The sequence below is a fragment of the Elephas maximus genome, chromosome X (genome assembly GCF_024166365.1).
Source record: "Elephas maximus indicus isolate mEleMax1 chromosome X, mEleMax1 primary haplotype, whole genome shotgun sequence".
Lineage (NCBI taxonomy): Eukaryota > Metazoa > Chordata > Mammalia > Proboscidea > Elephantidae > Elephas > Elephas maximus.
In genome coordinates, this window is record NC_064846.1 from 101,437,659 (window position 1) to 101,460,666 (window position 23,008).

The 23,008-nt window shown below is 44.4% G+C and overlaps 1 protein-coding gene across 1 annotated transcript; it reads left to right on the forward strand.

The window, feature by feature from the left end:
* The first annotated feature begins 9,103 nt into the window (after positions 1–9,103).
* PJA1 (praja ring finger ubiquitin ligase 1) lies at positions 9,104–13,887 on the forward strand. Its single transcript, XM_049872868.1, has 2 exons — positions 9,104–9,298; positions 11,354–13,887. The coding sequence occupies exon 2, from the start codon at positions 11,579–11,581 to the stop codon at positions 13,469–13,471; it is 1,893 nt and encodes a 630-aa protein (XP_049728825.1). The 5' UTR covers positions 9,104–9,298; positions 11,354–11,578; the 3' UTR covers positions 13,472–13,887.
* Positions 13,888–23,008: the final 9,121 nt, after the last annotated feature.

The window sequence follows — 23,008 nt, forward strand, 5'->3', positions numbered from 1 at the left end:
GGGGAAAATATTAAACGATGCAGGAAGCATCAAAAGAAGATGGAAGGAATACACAGAGTCATTATACCAAAACGAATGAGTCGATATTCAACCATTTCAAGAGGTGGCATATGATCAGGAATCGATGGTACTGAAGGAAGAAGTCCAAGTTGCTCTGAAGGCATTGGCGAAAAACAAGGCTCCAGGAATTGATGGAATAGCAACTGAGATGTTTCAACAAACAGATGCAACGCTGGAGGTGTTCACTCGTCTATGCCAAGAAATATGGAAGACAACTTCCTGGCCAACTGATTGGAAGAGTTCCATATTTATGCCTATTCCCAAGAAAGGTGATCCAACCGAATGTGGAAATTACAGAATAATGTCATTAATGTCACACGCAAGCAAAATTCTGCTGAAGATCATTCAAAAACGGCTGCAGCACCATATCGACAGGGACCTGCCAGAAATTCAGGCTGGTTTCAGAAGAGGACGTGGAACCAGGGATATCATTGCTGATGTCAGATGGATCCTGGCTGAAAATAGAGAATACCAGAGGGATGTTTACCTGTGTTTTATTGATTATGCAAAGGTATTTGACTGTGTGGATCATAACAAACTATGGATAACACTGCGAAGAATGGGAATTCGAGAACACTTAATTGTGCTCATGAGGAACCTTTACATAGATCAAGAGGCAGTTGTTTGGACAGAACAAGGGGAAAATGATTGGTTTAAAGTCAGGAAAGGTGTGCGTTAGGGTTGTATTCTTTCACCATACCTATTTAATCTGTGTGCTGAACAAATAATACGAGAAGCTGAACTATATGATGAAGAACGGGGCATCAAGATTGGAGGAAGAGTCATTAACAACCTGCGTTATGCAGATGACACAACCTTGCTTGCTGAAAGTGAAGAGGGCTTGAAGCACTTAACAATGAAGATCAAAGACCACAGCCTTCAGTATGGATTACACCTCAACATAAAGAAAACAAAAATCCTCACACCTGGACCAATGAGCAACATCATGATAAACGGAGAAAAATTGAAGTTGTCAAGGATTTCATCTCACTTGGATCCACAATCAACGGCCATGGAAGCAGCAGTCAAGAAATCAAAAGATGCATTGCATTGGGCAAATCTGCTGCAAAGGACCTCTTCAAAGTGTTGAAGAGATGTCACCCTGAAGACTAAGGTGCACCTGGCCCAAGCCATGGTACTTGCAATCGCATTACATGCATGTGAAAGCTGGACAATGAATAAGGAAGACCGAAGAAGAGTTGACGCCTTTGAATTGTGGTGTTGGCGAAGAATATTGAATATACCATGGACTGCCAAAAGAACGAACAAATGTGTCTTAGAAGAAGTACAGCCAGAATGCTCCTTAGAGGCAAGGATGGCGAGACTGTGTCTTACATACTTTGGACATGTTGTCAGGAGGGATCAGTCCCTGGAGAAGAACATCATGCTTGGCAGAGTACAGGGTCAGCGGAAAAGAGGAAGACCCTCAACGAGGTGGATTGACACAGCGGTTGCAACAATGGGCTCAAGCACAACAAGGATTGTAAGGGTGGTGCAGAACCAGGCAGTGTTTCGTTCTGTTATGCATAGGGTCACTATGAGTCGGAACTGACTCGATGGCACCTAACAACAACAACAGGTCTAGAAGCCAGAATGGGTGGTGGGGCTGTGATTTGAGAACATTCAGCATTGTCTTATAATCCATCTGCCTCAGGTGATGTTTAAGGCAGTGACTCAGATAAAGGCTCTTTTGACTCAGCTGAGTTAATCTCATCAGATGGGGGTGGAGGGGCTAATGGCTTTACTGGGGAGGGTGGCTTAGGAGATAAAGATGGAGTAATCATTTCAAGTGGGAGTGAGAGGGCTGGTTCTGCTGGCAGGAGTGATTCAATGTAATTTAGGGCCTCAGTGTCTCCAGCTTCCTGATTATCTGCCCAAGAATTAGGATTCAATTTTTTCCCAGTCAATGCCCTCACTTTAACTTCAGACACCACTAGAGGTTGGGAATTCATTTGGTATTGTAATTCAGCCACTTTTACGATGAGTCTCTGGGTTTGGTTTTCAGTAATATCAGCTCTGTTACTACAAGTAATAAGGCTTTCTTTCAAGGCAGAAGTGGAAACTTTGAGGTCATTTATGTGGTACTTGAGCTTTGACTCTGAAGCCCTGAGCTCATCTTTTTCTTTCACCACTTTGTCTAGTGAAAGTAGGACCAACCGACCAGCTTCCTTATCCTTCTCATTATGACAAAATTTTAGGAAGGTATCAAACATGGGCTCACCCAGAGCCTCAGCTCTCAACAATACCTGATATTGGTGGTGGTATTTTGTACATTTCTATTGCCACCTCACCCCATTGATTAGTAGTGCCCTCTTTACTAATGGAAGCAGAGTCATCAACATCTTGAGTTGTTTTTTTTTTTTTTAGTTGTGCTTTAAGAGAAAGTTTACAAATCAAGTCAGTCTCTCATACAAAAATTTATATACACCTTGCTATGTACTCCTGTGGAAACCCTGGTGGCGTAGTGGTTAAGTGCTACGGCTCTTAACCAAGAGGTCAGCAGTTCGAATCCACCAGGCGCTCCTTGCAAACTCTACGGGGCAGTTCTACTCTGTGCTATAGGGTCGCTATGAGTCGGAGTCAACTCGACAGCAGTGGGTTATGTACTCCTAGTTGCTCTCCCCCTAATGAGACAGCACAATCCTCTCTCCACCCTGTATTCCCTGTGTCTATTCAGCCAGCTTCTGTGCCCCTGTGCCTTCTGATCTCCCCTCCAGACAGGAGCTGCCCACATAGTCTCATGTGTCTACTTGAGCCAAGAAGCTCACTCCTCACCAGTATCATTTTCTGTCTTATAGTCCAGTCCAATCCTTGTCTGAAGAGTTGGCTTTGGGAGTGGTTCCAGTCTTGGGTTAACAGAAGGTCTGGGGACCGTGACCTCTGGGGTCCTTCTAGTCTCAGTCACACCATTAAGTCTGGTCTTTTTATGAGAATTTGAGGTCTGCACCCCATTGCTCTCCTACTCCATCAGGAACAGGTTTTGGTTTATTATTGATTTGGTTTATTATTGAATGGTTTATTGTTAGTTTTGGTTTATTATTGAGTGAGGAAAGCAAGAAACTGAGAGGTATATTGTCTTAGTTATCTAGTGCTGCTGTAACAGAAATACCACAAGTGGATGGCTTTAACAAAGAGAAATTTATTTTCTTACAGTAAAGTAGGCTAAAAGTCCAAATTCAGGGTGTCAGCTCCAGAGGAAGGCTGTCTCTGTCTGTCGGCTCTGGAGAAAGGTCTTTCTCATCAATCTTCCCCGAGACTAGGAATTTCTCTGTGCAGGAATCCCGAGTCTAAAGGACACGCTCTGCTCCCGGTGCTTCTTTATTGGTGGTATGAAGTCCCCATTCTCTGCTAGCTTTCCTTTCCTTTTACGTCTTGAGCGATAAAAGGTGGTGCAGGCCACACCCCAGGGAAACTCCCTTTACACTGGATCAGGGAGGTGACCTGAGCAAGACTGTTACATGCCACCCTAATCCTTTTAACCACAGGCAGAGATTATGGTTTATAACACAAGGGAAAATCACAAAATAGAGGACAACCACACATGGCCTAACCAAGTTCATACACACATTTTCAGGGGGACATAATTTAATCCATGACATATATATATATGATCCCATTTTAATAAAGAAGGACAAAAACCCACATATGTATGCATATGTATATATGTGTACACATAAGTATACATACCAAGACAAGAAAACCAAACCCATTGCTGTTGAGTTGATTCCGACTCATAGTACCCTACAGGACAGAGTAGAACTGCCCCATAGGATTTCCAACGCTGTAATCTTTATGGAAGCAGACTGCAACATCTTTCTCCCATGGTGCAGCTGGTGGGTTCAAACTGCCGACCTTTCGGTTAGCAGCCAAGTGCTTAACCACTGAGCCACCAGGGCTCTTAAGTATATATATGTCCATAGGTGATTACACAAGCACAAAGAAAATATGGATTAACAAATACTAGGTTATTTATATAGGTTATGGGAAACAATGATGTAGGCAAAGGAGGGAGACAAGTAAAACCAGAAGGAAAAAAGACTCTTAATTTTTAAAAGCATGCACATTGAATTCCTGTGAGTTTGTCTGAAACTATGAGAGATTTGTGTGCAATTAAATTTGCGTGTAGATAAATTCCTAAGGGTAGACTTCTAGGTCAAAAAGTATGTGCATTAGTAATCTTGATAGATACTGCCAATTTACCTACTATTGAAGTTCTGTCAATTTACCTTCTTACCTGCACTGTCTGAGAGAGTTCCTATTGCTCCACACTCACAATAATACGGTATGTTATCAACTTTCCTATTGGTCAGTCTGATGGGCGAAAATGGTATATCATTATATTTTATGAGTGAACTTGAGCTTCTTCTCATGTATTTAAGTGCCATTTGTATTTCCTTCCCAATAAACTGTCTTTTGTTTTAAGTAGTTTCATATTTACATATAAAGAAAACATCAACTAGGAGAAGATATTTGCAACTATACAAATAGAACTGACATCTGGTACCCAGAATATATAAAGAATTCATAGAAATCAAGAATAATAAAAACAACTCCAACAAAAAATGAACAAAGGATATGAATAAACAATTAAGAGAAGAAGAAATCTAAATAGTCAACAAATGTGAAAAGACACTTCTAGTAGTTTAGGGAAAAGCAAATTCAAACAACAGTGTTCCATACTTATCAGATTAGCAATAATTTTAAAATCTGAATTTACCAAGAGTATTGGGAATGTGAGGAAACACTGAAGCAAATAAACTGCAGTTGGGAATGTAGATTGGTACAGCCACATTGGAACATAGATTAGCAATATCTATTAAAGTTGAAAATGCTCTTACACCCCTCCCCCATGACCCCCACATCCTGACACTCATGTCCTTGTGCAATCCTCTCTTCCTGACTGCGGACTAGACATATTCACTTTTTTCTTTAAATTTTATTTATTTTGTTGTTGTTGTTGAGAATATACACAACAAAACATACACCAATTCAACAGTTTCTACACGTACCATTTAGTGTCATTGATTACGTTATTGAGTTGTGCAACCATTCTCACCCTCCTTTTCTGAGTTGTTCCTCTCTCATTAACATAAACTCACTGCCTCTTAAGATTCCCATCCAACCTTTCAAGTTGCTGTTTTCAATTTGATCCAATATAGATAGTACATTTTTTTTTTCAAAACAGACCTTTTTACTAGTTAAGCTAAACTATGGCTCGTTTTTAAGGTGATTCGCTTTTAAGAAGTAGAATATGGCAAAAGTGATGAGTGAAATGATACGGCTGCTGGGAAAAACAGTTTCCTCAAAAAGTTAAACGTAGAACTACTATATTACCCAGTATCTCAAACCTAGGCGTATAACCAAAAGAACTGAAAGCAGGAATGCAAACAGAGACTTGTACACCAATGTTCATTTTAGCACTTTTCGCAATAGCCAAAAGGTGAAAACAACCGAAATGTCCATCAAAGGATGAATGGATAAACAAAATGTGGTACATACATACAATGGAATATTACCCAACCATTGTTTAAGAGAAATGAAGACCTGATACACGCTGCAACATGGATGGACATTGAAAACATCATGGTGATCGAAATAAGTCAGTGGTAAAAGGACAAATACTCTATGATCTCACTTATATGAAATAACCAAAGATTACTAGTGGCTACCAGGGATGGGAGGGAAGGAAAAAGGGAGAGTTTTTGCTTAGGGGGGCATTGAGTTTATGTCAATGGTGGTGGAATAATTTGGAAAAAAGGTAACGAGAATAGTTGCGCGACTTGAAGAATGTAATCAGTGTTACTGAATTGTACATGTATAATTTATTGAGTTGGTGTATGTTTTACTATGTATATTTTCACCACAATTAAAAAAAAAAGTGATGGGATGTCATTTCCGAAATTAGGTTTTAAAAGACTGCGGGCTTCCATTTTAGGGCCTCTCTGCTTCCCTCTCTCTCACCAGCAGCTTTGTTGTGAGGCAGGAAGCCTATGAAGAGTCACAAGGCACAAAGAACCATGCACTAGGATGCTCTTTGAATCCTTACATATAATAGCACAAAACGGAAACAATTCAAGTAGAGGGAGAGACAAATAAATTGGAGAGTTTATACAATGGAAATCCATACGATAATATTTTATAGTAATAGCATATTGGGTAAGTCATACAATAGTACTCAACAGTTAAAATGACGAGCTCAATCTACATGTATCAAAAATGCTGTATTTCAAAAGAAATTGACTAAAAAAATAAATTTCAAAATGATATATTTATTACGATGCCATTTATGTAAACTAAAACACACAAAACAATAGTGCATTTTGCTTACTCTTATGTACATATGGAGAAAAAGAAAAAAACAGACAAGTAAGGTGAATAGGACGAAATGGGGGCTTCAGCTATAACATCGCGTTTCAAAAAAAGAAGGACCTGAAGATCGGAAAAAAAATAAAATTTTTACATTACTGTATGTTTGAAATATTTTTAATAAAAGAAAATGTATATTCTCAAGCACAAAAATACATATACATTAAAAAAATTTTTTAGATCAGTTTAATTGTGCTGTTCAAACTTTCTAGATCCTTATTTATTTTTCCAGTCTATTAGATCTACGGAGACCCTGGTGGCGTAGTGGTTAAGTGCTACAGCTGCTAACCATAAGGGTCGGCAGTTTGAATTCGCCAGGCGCTCCTTGGAAACTCTATGGGGCGGTTTTACTCTGTCCTATAGGGTCACTATGAGTCGGAATGCACTCAACAGCACTGGGTTTGGTTTTTTTTTTTTTTTTTAATTAGATCTATCGCTCTGGTTAAAGAGATCAACTGCTAACTGAAAGGTTGGTGGTTCAAAACCACGGGCGGCTCCTCGGCTCCTCCTCGGGGAAAAAGACGTGGCAGTCTGCTTCTCTAGAGATTTACAGCACTGGAAACCCTCTGGGGTCGCTATGAGTCAGAATCAACTCCATGGCAGTGTTTATATATACATATACACTGTCACGGATTGAATTATGTCCCCCCAAAAATGTGTGTATCAATTTGGCTGGGCCATGATTTCCAGGACTGTGTGTTGTCCTCCATTTTGTGATTATAATTTTATGTTAAAGAGGATTAGGGTGGGATTGTAGCACCCTTTTTTTACCCAGGTCACATTACTGATCCAAAATAAAGGGAGTTTTCCTGGGGTGTACCCTGCACCACCTTTAATCTCTCAAGAGATAAAAAGGAAAGGGAAGTAAACAAAGAGTTGGGGCCCTCATGCCACCAAGAAAGCAGCACAGGGAGCAGAGTGCATCCTTTGGACCTGGGGTTCCTGGGCCTGAGAAGCTCCTCGACCAGGGGAAGATTGATGACAAGGAATCTTCCTCCAGAGCAGACATAGAGAGAAAGCAGTCCCCTCGAGCTGACGCCCTAAATTTGGACTTGGAACCTACTAGACTGTGAGAGAATGAATTTCTCTTTGTTAAAGCCACGCACTTGTGGTATTTCTGTTATGGCAGCACTAGAAGACATATACCTAAAAGGGGTGTGGTTAAATGTCCCATGATAACTGCAGATTTCCTGATCTCCTTATATTTCTAGCAGTAGTTGCTTCATATATTTTGAAACTACATTCTTGGCACAAAAATTTAGTGACTATCATATCTTCTTAGTGAACAAAACCTTTCTTCTTTTCAATGCTTTTTACTTTGATTTCTTTTTCTGATATTAACATTGCTACATGTCTCTCTTTTGTTTGCTTGCTTGCTTGCTTATTTTGTGCTAGTACATAACAAGTATATATTTTTCTTTCCTATTTCTGCCTTAAGAACCCTGGTGGCGGAATGGTTAAGCAGTCGGCTACTGAGGGAAAGGTCAGCAGTGGCTCTGCAGGAGAAAAGAGCTGGTGATCTGCTCCCGTAAAAACTAAAGAAGAGGAAATCCTATGAGGCGGTTCTACTCTGTCATATAGGGTCACTACTAGTTGGAATTGACTCAATGGCACACAGCAGTGAAAATTCCTGCCTTAGGTGAAACTCACAATAAACATCCTGTCCTTTTGTTTTCTTTTCACATGCTTTCTTGTTGCCCCTCCCATTTCTTGCCCTTGGTTAGGCTGAGTTTTTCTCTTTGTTCCATACATTATTTCCCTAATGGTTTGAAAGTTATACAGCCTATTTCTCTTCTGTTGTTATCCTTAAATTTTTTGTTTTTCTATTATGAATTTTATTTCCAGTAAGAACAAAACTTCGCTACCCTTGTGAACATAGGAATTCTTCACATTTGATGCAAATGTTAGAGGTTCATTATAAAGTGCAATTTCATAAAAAGAGTTCAGAGTTCAGTAATATTGAATAAATCCAAAAAGCAGAGCTACGGTGTTTTTTTTAACTGCAATACAATTACCAGAATGTGAACCCATGTTGTGCTTCACGATCATTTCTTTTGGATAGAGATGCTTGATTTTGTGATTAACAGCAACAGCTCTTTACAAGAGCTTCAATTTAAAAATGTAAGCTTCCTGGAACCTTAAATATAGTTTCACATTTTTAATAGTTCCAATTCAAACCATAACATAGACCGTAGGATAACCCATTGCCATTGATGTCGAGTGGATTCCTACTCATAGCCACCCCACTGGAAAAAGCACAACTGCCCCAAAGCGTTTCCACAGCTGAAATCTTCAAGGAAGAGGTTGCCACACCTCCCGCAGAGTGCTGGTGGGTTCGAACTGTCGACCTTTCTGTTACAGCTGAGTGCTTAACCACTGCGACACCAGGGATCCTTCGACCATAGAATATGATATATTAATATGATTGCGTTCACATTGGAATGAATCAGAAACAATCTGAAAATTTTATCTTGTTAAAAAAAAAAAAGGGAACAGGGCTAAATGCTTAACATTTTAGAAATCTGGATTTTTACATTTTTCGCTGTCTGTATCTTTGACGATTCTTCATTTAAAATGAAATAATGCCTGCAGGCTCACCCCGATTTGTCCAGGGCTGCTGCGGCCCCCGCCACATCAAGGGGGCGGGCTCCAGTCAACGCCACAATCACTTCCGCCGCCTCAGCCGCCGCCGCCGCCACCGCCACCACCGCCGCCGCCGCTGCCGCCACCGCCACCACCGCTGCCGCAGCACGTCCCCGCTGCTGTCTGGCGGGTTGGAGCTGGAGACCCAGGAGCAGCGGCTCTGGCGGTCGTGGCGGTCGGAGGTGCGACAGCTCTGTTGCCCCGAAGATCTTGCGGGTGTCCGGACTGGGTGAGTAAAGGGCTATCTATGTCCTCGGTCCATCTACAGGCTGGCAGTAGGTGAGTGGCCAGCCATGGGGGCGAGTGGCTGGGCGCCGAGGCGAGGATTTTGGGGGGTTCTAGCGAGCGGGTTTTCAGGTTCGCCCCCTCGGGAAGGGGTGGGGCGGACGCGGGACCTGACTGCAGAGTGAGGCCTGTGTCCTCCATCAGCCTGTTCAGGGGCTCCATCTTGCATTTCTCATCCCTGGTGGCGTAGCCTCCGCTCGAATGGCTCTAATCGATATTTGAGAGGGGGGGTGGTGGTCTCTGCCCTCTCCCACTTCTCTCCTTCGCGTCCTCTGTTTCCTCTCCTCCATCCCTTTGCAGAATACCCCATGGCCTGTCTTCCTCCATTTGCCTGTTGTTTTGCGAAATGGTAAATGGTTAAGATTGTTTTTAGGTAAAAAATATCTTTCTCAGGGAAGGAACTGTCAGAAGAAAAAAAATATTCCCAGGGAAAAACTATAGCCAGCCCTTTTCTCCCCGCCCCCCCACCCCCAATTCCCTGCCGTTTGAGCTGATAACGTTTTCCTCTCGTTTCCCGTTATGACATTGCTGGCCCCCTTCTCCTCCCCATTTCGAGCTGCTGCATACGCACACAGAAATCTTCCATTGCAGCCCCTTTCCCCTTTATACTCTAGGTTCCAGCGCTTTCCCTCTCCTGCACATGCGTAGGGGTGTGTGTGTGTGTGTGTGTGTGTGTGTGTGTGTACACACACTTATATGCATGTATTTGTGTAATACGTATACATACACCCACGCACTCTCTCTCTCTGTCTCATACACACACTCTCTCCCCCCACTTCCAGCCCCTCACTGCCTGCCACATACACACCTCCAGGACCTCCTCTCTTTGCATCTGTGTGCTCTAGCAAACACACACACACACACACTCACTCTCTCTCTCCCTCCTCCTCCCTCCTTCCCTCCCTCTCCCTCTCTCCCTCCCTCTCCCTCTCTCTCTCTCTCTTACCCGCACACACCCTCTCCTCTCCGCGGCTGCCACATACGCACATGAGACACCTGTCTATTGCTGGCTCTTCTTTTGGATGCCCCTTACATACATATACTCTCACACACACCTTTCACACAACCCCCTCAAGTGCTCTCCTCTCCTGTTCCCTTGTCTCCCACATTTGTGCGTAGACATCCCTCATCTGCTGGTCCTCACGGGTGCACACACTCACACTTACATAAATCTTTCTCTAGGGACACCACCCCCCTCCCTGCTTGCTATAGTCACACAAACAGACATTCTTTGTTGTCCTTGTTCCACTCATCACACACACTTCCCCTCTCCAGGGCCACCCCTTGCCTGCTGCATTTGCTCGCACTGATGTTTCTCCATTGCTGCCTCCCATTTTGACAAACACTCACACAAACTCATCGACACCACCTCCAGTACTACCGTACCCTTCCTTGCCTGCCACATACACTGGAACACACGCATCCCCCCATACATATCCACCTGCCACACATGCAGCTACACACACACACACCCACACACTCTTTTTTCTCTCGTACTTACACAGACCCCTCTTCTCTGAAGCCACCCCACCCATGCCTGTCATTTTCACACCCACATCCAGAGTGAGTATTATTCTGTCTGACACTCACATCCCTTCCCAGTGCATCTGTTGCCTGCCCCTCCTCACTGCAGACAGACATCCATCCCTTCATGGTGGGATTGCTGGCCCACCTTCCACCTGCCCCTTTCCTCCTGACAGGCACGTACACACATACTCGTGCACGTGCACACACAGTGATCCATATCTTCCACTCTATTCCAATTCGCATTTCTCCTATATGTCTGCAGGGTCAAAAAAATGCAGGCACCCCATAAAAAATAAACAAAACAATAACCATAGCGGTCTTTCTTCTGCCCACATTGGTACAGTTCCACAGTATTTCACCCGCCTTCCAAATGTCCAGTCTCCCCCACCTTCTGTCGATTCTCTTTTTAAGTCTGGCTTTCCTACAAACGCAGTTTTGTAATCATTTTGCCAACATTAAAAATGTGTTCCAGGTCTACACACCTGACAGTCACTGGAATGCTACTCCAGGCCTTAGAAGAAAGTGAAACTAATTTTAAAGGCCCCGTATTCTTTCTGTTACCTGCCTGCTGAAGTGAAAATAAATCTCCTTGCTCCTTTTATTCTGAACTGATTTGACTGTCCCATCTCAAAAGCGTGTGCAAGGAGCAGCAGGACCCACGCGCCAGCTGTACTGGAAACCTTCCTAAGTCAGAGCAATGGGTCAGGAATCTAGCAAGCCTGTATGGCCCAAACCAGCAGGAGGGTATCAGTCCAATACAGGCAGGAGATATGGAAGAAGGCATGCTTATGTCAGTTTCAGGCCATCCGCGAGCCAGCAGGAAAGAATTTCCAGCCAGAGAAAGACGGCATCTGAAGTCCCGATGCCCGGATCAGCCCCCAGTCAAATCACCAAGAGAAGCCGATCACCATTTTCTGCCACTCATCGTAGCTGGGATGACAGTGAGAGCTCAGGAAGCAGCCTGAATGTTGATAATGAGGACTATTCCAGATATCTGCCAAGAGAGTACAGGGCTTCAGGTGGCAGAAGAGGAATGGCTTATGGACATATTGACTCCTTTGGGGCTGATGATAGTGAGGAGGAGGGGGCTGGGCCTGTTGAGCGACCACCAGGAAGAGGGGAAACTGGAAAGTTTAAAGATGATAAGCTGTATGACTCAGAGAAAGGGGCAAGGTCTTTGGCTGGGCAGCCACCACAGTTGTCTAGTTTTAACCATGATGTGAGAGAGGAGATTAACGAGTTAGACCCAGCCTCTGCAGCGGGTTGCTCTACTAAGGCAGCTGAGTTTGTACAGCAAAATGGCACATCTGCTGAAGACAAGGTGGCTACAAACGGTGACAGCTCAGAGAGGGAGAAACAAGAGCAGAATATACCTGAGTGTCCCAGTAGGGCTCCTGTGAGTATTTGTGGTGGTGGGGAAAACACCCCAAAGAGTTCAGAGGAACTGGTGGTGAGGCCCAAAATCAGAAATCTGGCAAGTCCAAATTGCATGAAACCAAAAATATTTTTTGATACTGATGACGATGATGATGATGTGCTACACAATACTCCCAGATGGAGGGATGCTGCCAATGCTGAAGTCCATTCAGATGGCCCAGCAAGAAGAGGTAGAGGTGAAAGTTCAAGTGGCTACTCTGAGCTAAAGTACCCTGAAGAAAAGAGGGAAGCGAAGAATGAGCGAGTGAAACCAGAAAAGGTGCCGAGACGACGTCGAACCGTGGCCGATGCTGACTTCTGGACCTACAGTGATGATTACTACAAATACTGTGATGAAGACTCTGACAGCGACGAAGAGTGGGCTGCTGCTCTGCGTCATAAGTATCGAGATCGAGAGGAAAATCAGTCCTCAAGTGGTGAAAGCTGGGAGACTCTACCGGGGAAAGAAGAGCATGAACCTGAGCAACCTAAAGTGAGTGCCAGTGCCAGCACCAGTCCCAGTGCTGGTGCCAGTGCTAGCAACGATGGCAGCAATTATCCTGCAGAAGCTAGAGAACCATCTCCTCAGGAGGAGGAGTCAGCATCCCTGGAAGAAGGAGAAATTTCTTGGCTCCAATACAATGAAAATGAGAGTAGCAGCGAGGGGGATAATGATTCTGGTCATGAGTTTATGCAACCTGGAGCATTCATGCTGGATGGAAACAACAACCTTGAAGACGACTCCAGTGTGAGCGAAGACCTAGAAGTGGATTGGAGCCTCTTCGATGGATTTGCAGATGGATTAGGAGTGGCTGAAGCCATTTCCTATGTGGATCCTCAGTTCCTCACCTATATGGCACTTGAGGAACGCCTGGCCCAGGCCATGGAAACTGCCCTTGCACACTTGGAGTCTCTTGCGGTGGATGTGGAGGTGGCCAATCCACCAGCGAGCAAGGAGAGCATCAGCAGTCTTCCTGAGATCCTGGTCACCGAAGATCACAGTGCAGTTGGTCAGGAAATGTGTTGTCCCATCTGTTGCAGTGAATATGTGAAGGGGGAGGTGGCAACTGAGCTCCCATGCCACCACTATTTTCACAAGCCCTGTGTGTCCATCTGGCTTCAGAAGTCAGGCACCTGCCCTGTGTGCCGCTGCATGTTCCCTCCCCCACTCTAAAGACCAAGGCTGTTTACTCCTGGTCTGATTATTTTCCCCATCTGAAATCCACAATACTGCAGGAGCCCTCTCAGAATTAATAATTGAAGTAAAATCAGTCAGTCAATTAAACGACACCTGTTGATTCCTTGTGATTATTTCCACTGTGAAAATGGTTGTGTATGATTGTATTAAAATCATATTGTCTTTTAGAAGTTAGAAAGGGAAAACTAAACTTTCTAAATGCTACTTGGAAGTGCAGTAAGAACATAAATTTTCTAACCTGAAAGTTGAAATAAGTTGCATTTGTTTTCTCCAGTAGAATACGTTGCTGTTAATTGTAATGTCAAGTTTATTTGTAACTATGTCCAAAAGACAATTATTTTTGTTGCATGTTATGGGTTCCTGTAATTGCAGTGCAGTAAAAGCTCATTAAAGTTCTGCTTTTGGTTTTACAAGGTATAATGGAGTTGTTTGGTTTTGTCATAATGGTGGTAACTGAGTGACTTTAGAATTGATCCCTTCCATTTACATCAAAGCTAGAGCTTTTTGGTGTTTCCAACTGTAGGAAAAAAAAATAGTTTCATTGAAAGTGCTCACTCAACAACAGCAAAAAATTAAGGGTGATTATTTTTTAAAGTAGGATCAAAGTGTTTAATTGTCAAGGTACTATAGGGGGAAAAAAGTTGCATAAAGACTACTCAGTCTATGGGAAGGAAAAGAAACGCTGAGAAAGTGTGATAAGAATAAAGAACAATGGTAGGAATCAATCCAGACTGAGTGTAGGTGTGAATGGGTTAAGTCACATTTTAGAAAATAGAAACTTTCAGGTGGAATGGGGGAAATAACATAGCTGTATGCTGATTGCATGCCTTATCACAGTGATACAAGAATAGAAAAATATATACTTGTCAAATGCTAGCAATAAAAGGCAAAACAGGTACCCACCTACACAGAGTGAACTGGTTTTAACATTGCCATATTTGCTTCAGATCTCTCTCTCTCTTTCTCACCTCCCCCCTTTTCTGCCCTCCCCCCCAATAAATAAAAAATTTCAGACAGGTGAAGTTTCTCACCCCATCACATTTACCTTCCTCCACAGAGGTAAGGACTACCCAGGAAATGGTGTGTTTACTTCTTGTCTAGTTTTGTAGACATATGTATGTGTGTATATCTTTATGTGTATGTGTATATATATCCATAACCAACAGAGGGTATGTTTTTTAAGTGGACGTAAGTGATAGATTGTATGTATCGTTTTACAACTTGATTTTTTTCACTCAACATGGTTTTCGAGATTTAGCCATTTTGATACATGTAGATCTAGTTCATACATTTTAACTGCTGTATACTAAATATCAGTTGTGTGAGTTATCATAATTTATTTATCCGTTCCCCTATTGATGGACATTTAGGTTCCTCCCAGTATTTTGCGGCAAGGAACATGCTAAAAAAGATGTCTCTGTGAATCTGTTGAGTTTCCCTAGGGATAAGTATAAAAAAAAAATAAGTATATGGATGTGGAATTTCTGGGTTAGGGTTTGAGCATCTTCATCCTAAAGGGTTACTGCCAAATTCCTTTCCAGCGTGACTGTACAAATTTATGCTCCTACCAACAGTTTATGAGAGTTGTTTGCCCATCTCCCACAGCCTTGACATTGTTAATGTCCAACCTCACTGATAATCAGTGACGTAAATTAAAGCAACAATGAAACATATTGTGTCCATTAGAAAACAATAAGGTTTTTCTTTATGATAATACCTAGTTTGGGTTAGAATGAGAAGAAATGGGAACACTCATGCTATTACTGTGAGTGTGAGGGATAGCAGCCTTTTTGGAGAAAAGTTTGGGTGGCACCTGTCAAAAGGTAAAGTGTTGCATGTCCTGCAGCCCAACTTAGATGCTTTGATAGTATGGGATTGCTACTATGCAGCAGTTAAAAATTATGTGCTGATATGGAAAGATCTCCAAGACATAATGTTAAGTAAAAAGAAGCATATTGTAAAGCAACATGTACAGTCTTTATGTAAGATAAAACCTTGCAAAACCACCCTATATATGAAAATCCATAAACATGTCTGGAAGGCTACATACCCAGTTGATGGCAGTGGTTACCTCTGGGAAGAGACATGGGATTGGGGGAAAGGAGTGAGGGAGGGGGCTTTTGATTTTCACCCAAAATAATTTGCTTGATTTTTTTACGTCAGTGTATTTTCATACATATGAACAATATAAGTAAAATAAAAAGTTAAAAAATTCCAATTTAAAAGAGAGAATTATTTTCCCTCCCTGCAAGTACAGAAACCCAGATAGGGGCCACAGCCCTCTTTTCTATAACTGGTCAGGCCAGCTGCTGATATCTATGACTTTGTCCCCCACGACCCATCTGTCTTCCCCCTTTGCCTTCAGCCAACACCTCAGCTGCTCATGGAGATCTAGAGGTCTAGACTTTGGAGGGCCCTTTATGTGTGGGCTTGTGATGCTTTGCCATTATCATTTCCTGACTAGTACCACATGTGGTAGTATGAAGAGGTATTTTAGGAGCACAACTTGGATCCTTAGTCATCTTCATCCCTGCTTCCACTGCATAGCAGCAACCTGGATTTCTCCTTGAAAATCAGAATTGGTAGCCCCCTGGTGGTACTGGAGATATCTGCCACTACAGGGAGTCTTGGCAGAGCTGAAACTCTTCCTATTAGAGAAGCCCCCAAAGCCAGAGGCCTGTGCAGACCCTGAGCAGCTAGGACTTGAGCCCAGGTCCTCAGTTAAGCCAACCAGACCCTTGTCTCCAGTACCGTAAGTCTGGAGGGAAGAACTCAAAGGAGTAGGGTACATGAAGCATTCGTAACTACGCTGCTGTGATGCTGGTGGTGGCCACGGCATTGGTCCTGGGCTGCAGTGTGCAGGTCTTGAGCTGACCGTGCTGGCAGCGAAGAGTTCCTGTGGTGTGATAGGGCTGTGTCCTTGGAAGCCCATTTCCCTTGTTTCTGCCAATTTCTGATTCTCCAGCCTCCCTGACAATTTCCCAAGCTCCCCCATAGGTTTCCAATAAAACTTTGCTGCTTAAATTGAGTTGGTTTCTGTTGTTTGTAGCTAAGAACCCCAACTCACACCTGCTAGCACCATAACCCCGTTTTGTGCCTGTTCTCCTAGTCATGTAAACCCATTTCAATTCTGCCTCACCGAGACCCTATAGGACAGAGTAGGACTGCCCCATGGGGTTTCCAAGCAGTGGCTGGTGAATTCAAACTGCCAGCCTTCTTGCTCGCAGCCAAGCTCTTAACCTCTGTGCCACCAGGGCTCCCCTAGTCATATAAAATACCCCAAACGGCCAAGGGGTAAGGCTATTTCTGTTTGCAGCACAGCGGACCCACCACTGATACCTGGAGGCATGGCTTAAGAACAGCAGGCCTCAAGGGGCCTCTAGACATGAAGCACTCATTTTGGAGAGTAGGTTATTTAGCGTATTCATTAAGGGTGCCACCCACCATACTTCACTTTTAGGTTTTGGGCTTGTTTTCTGACTGTGGAAGAAACAACCCCAAACTTTGGTCACTAATTTTGAGCATAAACCACTACATACTGCAAGAGAGAATCCTCACTCCTGATTTGGTTTCCCTCGGCTGGCACTGCAGCTGAATTATCATAAGGCCCTTCCTCTGCTCTAAGGCACTACCCTTCTCTTAGTCCTCTGTCCCAGATAAACATTTCTATATACATGCCTAGGGATTTCTGAGCTGAAATGTCCTTTCCTGTCCTGTCTAAATTTTGTACATCCTTTAAAAAGTCCTGTTCACGTGCCAGCTCTTGAAAAACTATTTTTTCATGACCCTAGCTCAAAGTGGAAATTGTCTCCCTCTCTTCTTCCTTCTCTATATCCCCCTTCTCTGTAAGTCCTTAAGGTCAGGACCTATGTCAGACATTTCTACAGTCCTGGTATACAGTGCTACTTGCTGACAGGGTAAATGAATTCCTCTCCCAAGATAGATTCAGGGCAGGGACTGTGTTCAGAGAGAACCCAGGAGTCATGGGGGCCTGGCCCCACCAGGCTTACCTGGCCCAGCATTAGCCCCACTTCCACCCACAGCCTCTGGAGGCCCTGCCACCCCCTCATCCGCCCAACCCCTATCCCATGTTATGTTTGTCCTGCTGAATTCTCAGTATTTCAGAGGCTGTTTTGGGGCCCAGGGTGGTGGTACTTGTCCGAGGATGGAGAAATAAATGGCTACCAGCATCAGCACATCCCCTCTTTGGCCTGTGACCCTCTGACAAACAGGAAGCTGATGGGGCATTTGCCCATCTGCTACCTGGCCCCAGCCCTGGGTAGAGGTCTGGCATGAAGCAAGCCAGATTTTGGGATTCCTGAGCAACCCTTTCAGCCTGCCTGGCATTTCCATCTGCTGAATGGGATTTTGCAGCTAGGCACATTGCTGCAGGTTTCTATTGGCCCTTACACTCCTCCCTTTCTCCTATTTCCTTCCTCTGAACTTCACCACCCCAAAAAGGGTGATCAAATATTAGTGGGGCTTCATATATTTGGCTAAGGGTTTCCCAAACCCTTTCACATTCCATGATTTCACTGGACCTTCACATCGACCCCAGAAAGTAAGGCACATTGCCTTGGCTTTAGTAATAAGGAAACCAGGGTTCAGAAAGGTGGTGGCAGCTTTGCAAAGAGAGCAAGACTATGCCTGATTGGTGGGGAGGGAAGCAGGGATGTCTTCTCCCAGTGTGGTGAAGAGTGGGTACGGATCTTGTGCTCAGTATAAAAGCCCAGGCAGGCCTCAGCTAGGCTTGTTCAGGCCTTCTGGTCACAGGCACAAATGATGCCAGCCTCCCAGCAGCACACTGAAGGACCAGGGTGAGAGCAGCTCGGGAACACCCAGAAAAGGGAGCACTAGGCATTTTGGCGGGAAATAGGAGAAATTAGATGTGGAAACATAGAAGGGTTCTTCCACAGGAGCTGGAGACTTCACGGGAGACAGTGGCTGCTTAGAGAGTCAGAAGAGTGTGGCTAACAAAGGGTCTGGGAGGGATGCAGACCCCAAATTCTTGTAGAAAGACCAGACTTAATGGTCAGACTGGGACTAGAAGGACCCCGGAGGCCCTGGTCCCCAGACCTTCTGTTAGCCCAAGACCAGAACCATTCCCAAAGCCAACTCTTCAGACAGGGATTGGACTGGACGATGGGATGGAAAGTGATACTGGTGAAGTACGAGCTTCTTGGATCAAGTAGACACATGAGACTATGTTGGCATCTCTTTTCTGGAGGGGAGATGAGAGGGCAGAGGGGGCCAAAAGCTGCCCAAGTGGACACGAGGAGAGAAAGTGGAGGGAAGGAGTGTGCTGTCTCATTAGGGGGAGAGCAATCAGGAGTGTATATATATATAAAAAAAAAAACCCGTTGCCGTCAAGTCTATTCCGACTCATAGCGACGCTATACGACAGAGTAGAAATGCCCCAAATGGTTTCCAAGGAGCACCTGGTGGATTCGAATCGCTGACCTTTCGGTTAGCAGCCATAGCTCTTAACCACTATGCTAAAAAAAACAAACAAACAAACACTATGCTACCAGGGTTTATAGCAAGGTATATATAAATTTTTATATGAGAGACTGACTTGATTTGTAAACTTCCACTTAAAGCGCAATAAAAATTAATTAAAAAAAAAAGAAGGGTCTGGGAGCCAGCCGGAAGGAAGCAGTGGACTAGGGCAGTGAACACATACAGGGAAACTTTCAGGGACCCAACAGAACCAAGCTCAACCAGAACCGTGCTTGCATTCAGCAAATGTGTTTGTGCTCACTGTGGGCTCAGAGCTGGAGATTGAGAGCTGACTAGCTTAGTTCAACAAATATCGAGCCCCTGCCTGTGGTGTGTTGGACTGGGGCCTACAGGAGATGAATGAGGCATAGTCCTTCCCTCAAAGAGCTCATAGTCTAGTGTGAGAGACAGACTTGCAAAGAGAAAACTGCAGTCTTCTGCAGAAAGTGCTATGTGGGGGTAAACACCTGGCCCTGTTGGGCAGGCATGGTCATCAAGGCGCTTGGGATGAGCTGACGCCTAACGCACATATGAATGGGCAGCAATCAGGTAAAGGAAAGAGGATTGGTCCTTTCAAGCATGATTGGTGGGGGTGTCAATTTGTTTGAAGGGCCATTCAGTAAAATGTATTAACATTTCTAATCCACACACCCTCTGACCCAGCAGTTTGACTAGTTGGAATTTATCCTACATTAACACAAGCACAAGGTTGTTTGTACAGGATATTTATTGTTCTGTTGTTTGTAGTAGCAAAAGACTGGAAAGCATTTAAATATCCATCACTAGGGGCCTGGTTAATAAATTATGGCACAGCCATCAGACGTTTATCCAGACAACTTTATCTAGAATGAGACAGATCTGTGTGTATGACCATGGACCAGTGGTCACCATGCATGCTTAACAAAATATACAGATATGCTTACCTGTATATAGAATATGTCTGGAGATGCACAAGAAACAGGGGCTAAGGTCAGAGGTGAGAAGGAGTCTCACTTTTTTAGTATATGCTCATTTTTCCCCATCTGAAGTTTTTGTGAATTTGATTTTGTTTTTATTTATTTTTACCACGTGCAAACATGACCAATTCAGGAAAGAAGGAGGGAAGGAGGAAGGGAAGGAAGTAAGGAGAGAGGGAGGAACAAAGGAAGGGAGGGAAGGAGGGAGGGGGGAAGGGGGAAGGGAGAAAAAGGGAGGAAGAAAGAAAAAGGGTAGGTGTGAGATCTCAGGCAAAGGGAACTGCAGGAACAAAGGCCTGGAGGTACGAAAGGGTATGGTTTGTATCTTAGGCCCTGAGTTGTAGAAAAGAAGGTCCCCCAGGTGAGTTCCAGTAATGAGGTGGGGAATGGATTGTCGGGGTACAAGTGGGAAAATGGCAGGACTGAGCCACAGGCCAGACCCCCTGGGAACCAGAAACTTCAGCTCAAGCAGGCCTCCTAAGGAGAAGAGGAATCATAGCAGAGCTGGCCTCATGAAGATCCGGTGTGAGGACTGGAAGGTGGCCCAGCATCCAAAGCAGGTCCACTATGACATCGGGTATGTAAAATTGATCTCCAGATTGTATATGTGCATGACAAAAAGATTACTAGGAAATCTACCACTTGTAAGTTTACAGTGTTACCTCTTAGTGGTGGAATTATAGGTAATTTTAATTTCTATTTTGGGGCCATTTCTAAAATTCTTTCAATAAGCAGGTAATGGGGGAGTTAAAATAAAATTGAAATGTTGCTGACTCTTAAACCTCTCAAGCCTGGCTCCTCCCGAGGGCAGCCAAGCAGGCTCTTCGAGAGCCACCCTGGCTTGAGTGAGGTTGTTAGGAAGCCTCACACTCAGGCAGTATGAGCTAGTGGAAAGACCACATTTGGAGTCATACCTGGGTCTGAAACCGTTTTAATGCTTATTAACTGTTAGTCTTCAACAAGACACATACCCTCTCTGAGCCTCAGTTGGCTTATTTATAAAATGGGGCGGGGGGAATCCCTTTCCCATAGGGTGGTTGGAATGAGCAAATGGAATAATGGATGGACAAAATATGCTACGTAAGCATAAGGGGATTGTTGTTTGCTGTTCTCATTTTTCCTGCCTCTTTTTTCTGGGCCGGAGCAGCAAGAGCACAAGGCTCGGAAGAAAAAACAACTACTCCCGGGGTAGAAACCCCCCACCCCCATCGTTCTCTCTTCAGTAATTTAGCAAGGCTGACTCCGGATGCCTGGCCCCAGTCTGGAGAAAAATACTTAGCAGGAGTCCAACATCCCCTTTGGAAGCGGAGTACAGCAAGATGGGGGAGGAGGAAGCAAAATGTTTGCTATTTGTTTCTGTTCAATTGATTCTGCTGGCTGAGGCCATTTGCTCACCGCTGTCTGCATTCACAGATGGCCTGCTGAGCCCCTCTTGGTGAAGGGCTTGGCTTCCTGTTGAGCACGCCCACCCCATTGAGGCCCGCAGAGGAATGTGGGCTGGTCCAGGCTGGATGGGCTCTGTGTCTCCTTCTGGCCCCTCCCAGGGCCCCAGCCTGACCCCTCCTCAGGCCTAGATGAAGGAGTTTCTGTGTGACGGGGCCCCCGCCTGATTAGGCATAGCTGCCACATTGATTCTCCTCGTAGGCTGGGCATTGGGGAAAGAAAAGCTCAAGGCTTGCCCAGAATCCTCAAGGCTGAATAGCTGACCTAGGATCTACATCTGGGTCTGTGGGAATTGGAAGTTACTGCTGGTCTCCGTGCTCCTAAGTGGAAGAGTCCCGGAGTGCCAAGTTTAAGGCCGAAAAGGAGTCTGGGGTGGGGCAGGGCCAGCTTCTATGGCCCCAGTCCCTGGGGGTATCAGTGAAGGCTAAGAACATATACATGCAGATCTGATGGACCCCAAATCCCAGTCAAGTGCTGATCCTGCAGCTTGGATCTTGTCCATTGACTGCAGATGGGCAGTATGAGGCAGAGGTAGTGAGGCCCATAGTCACCAGAGAAGTGTGTAATTGGGGTGCTAAAAAGTACTTCCCTCCTCTGCCATAGAGTACATTCTTTGTCATTTTCTGCTTGTTTCCCTCCTCTGTGGGTTCAAAGAGCCACTTGGCTAGTTACCAGCTCTTGACCTTAAGTAACCCCCTTCACCTCTCTGAGCCTGTTTCCTCATCAGTAAAATAGGGATGAAAACCTCATAGGGATGCTGTGAAGAGGAAATAAGGGACTAGTGCAGTGGCAGATACATAGGAGCACTCAATAAGTGGCATTTCCTTCATATATTTATGAAGTGCTTCCTGTTCTGGAGTGATGGAGAGTCCAGAAGTGACTAAGAGTCGCTGCCCTCAAGTAGTCTCAGGGGCTCAAGTCCCCTAGGCCACTAGCCCAGGCTTGTCCTCGAGCCCTGATTCTTACCAGGAGAATTCCAGCTTGTTCTGGAGACTCTGGCCCTGCATCAGGCCCTGTTTGATGTCTGAGGTCCAGGATTCCTCTTGCTGGTCCAGCTTCTGTAGCCTCAGCACAGTGGCTGGAGCCTAAAGACAACCCTCCTTGGTGGCCTGTCTGCTTGCTACCATTTGTTTAATACCTTCAACTTGCTAAATACTTCCATAAGCACCCTCTCATAGAATTTTTATAATAGCTGTAAAAGGAAGGTACCCTGATGACTAGTCTCAAGAACACCTGGGTTCATGTCCCAGCTCTGCATTTCACTTGCTGTGTGATTTTGGACAAGTGCCTTAACCTCTCTCTGCCTCAGTTTGCTTATCTGTAAAATGGGAGTTAAATAACAGTAGCTTCCTTTTCAGGAAGCAGGTAAAGTGCTTAGAACAGTGACTAACACATATTAAGCTCTCAATACTTGTTAACTGCTATCGGGTCGCTATGAGTTGGAATCGACTCGACGGCACTGGGTTTTGGGTTTTATCCTCAAGAAACTAAGACCTGGAGAAGGCAAATGACCTGCTCAAGCTCCCACAGTTAGAAAGCAGAAAATTTCCTGAAACTAACTGCTATGGAACTCTTCACTGCCTCCCCTTTGGACTTCTGAAATCTGTGCCCACAT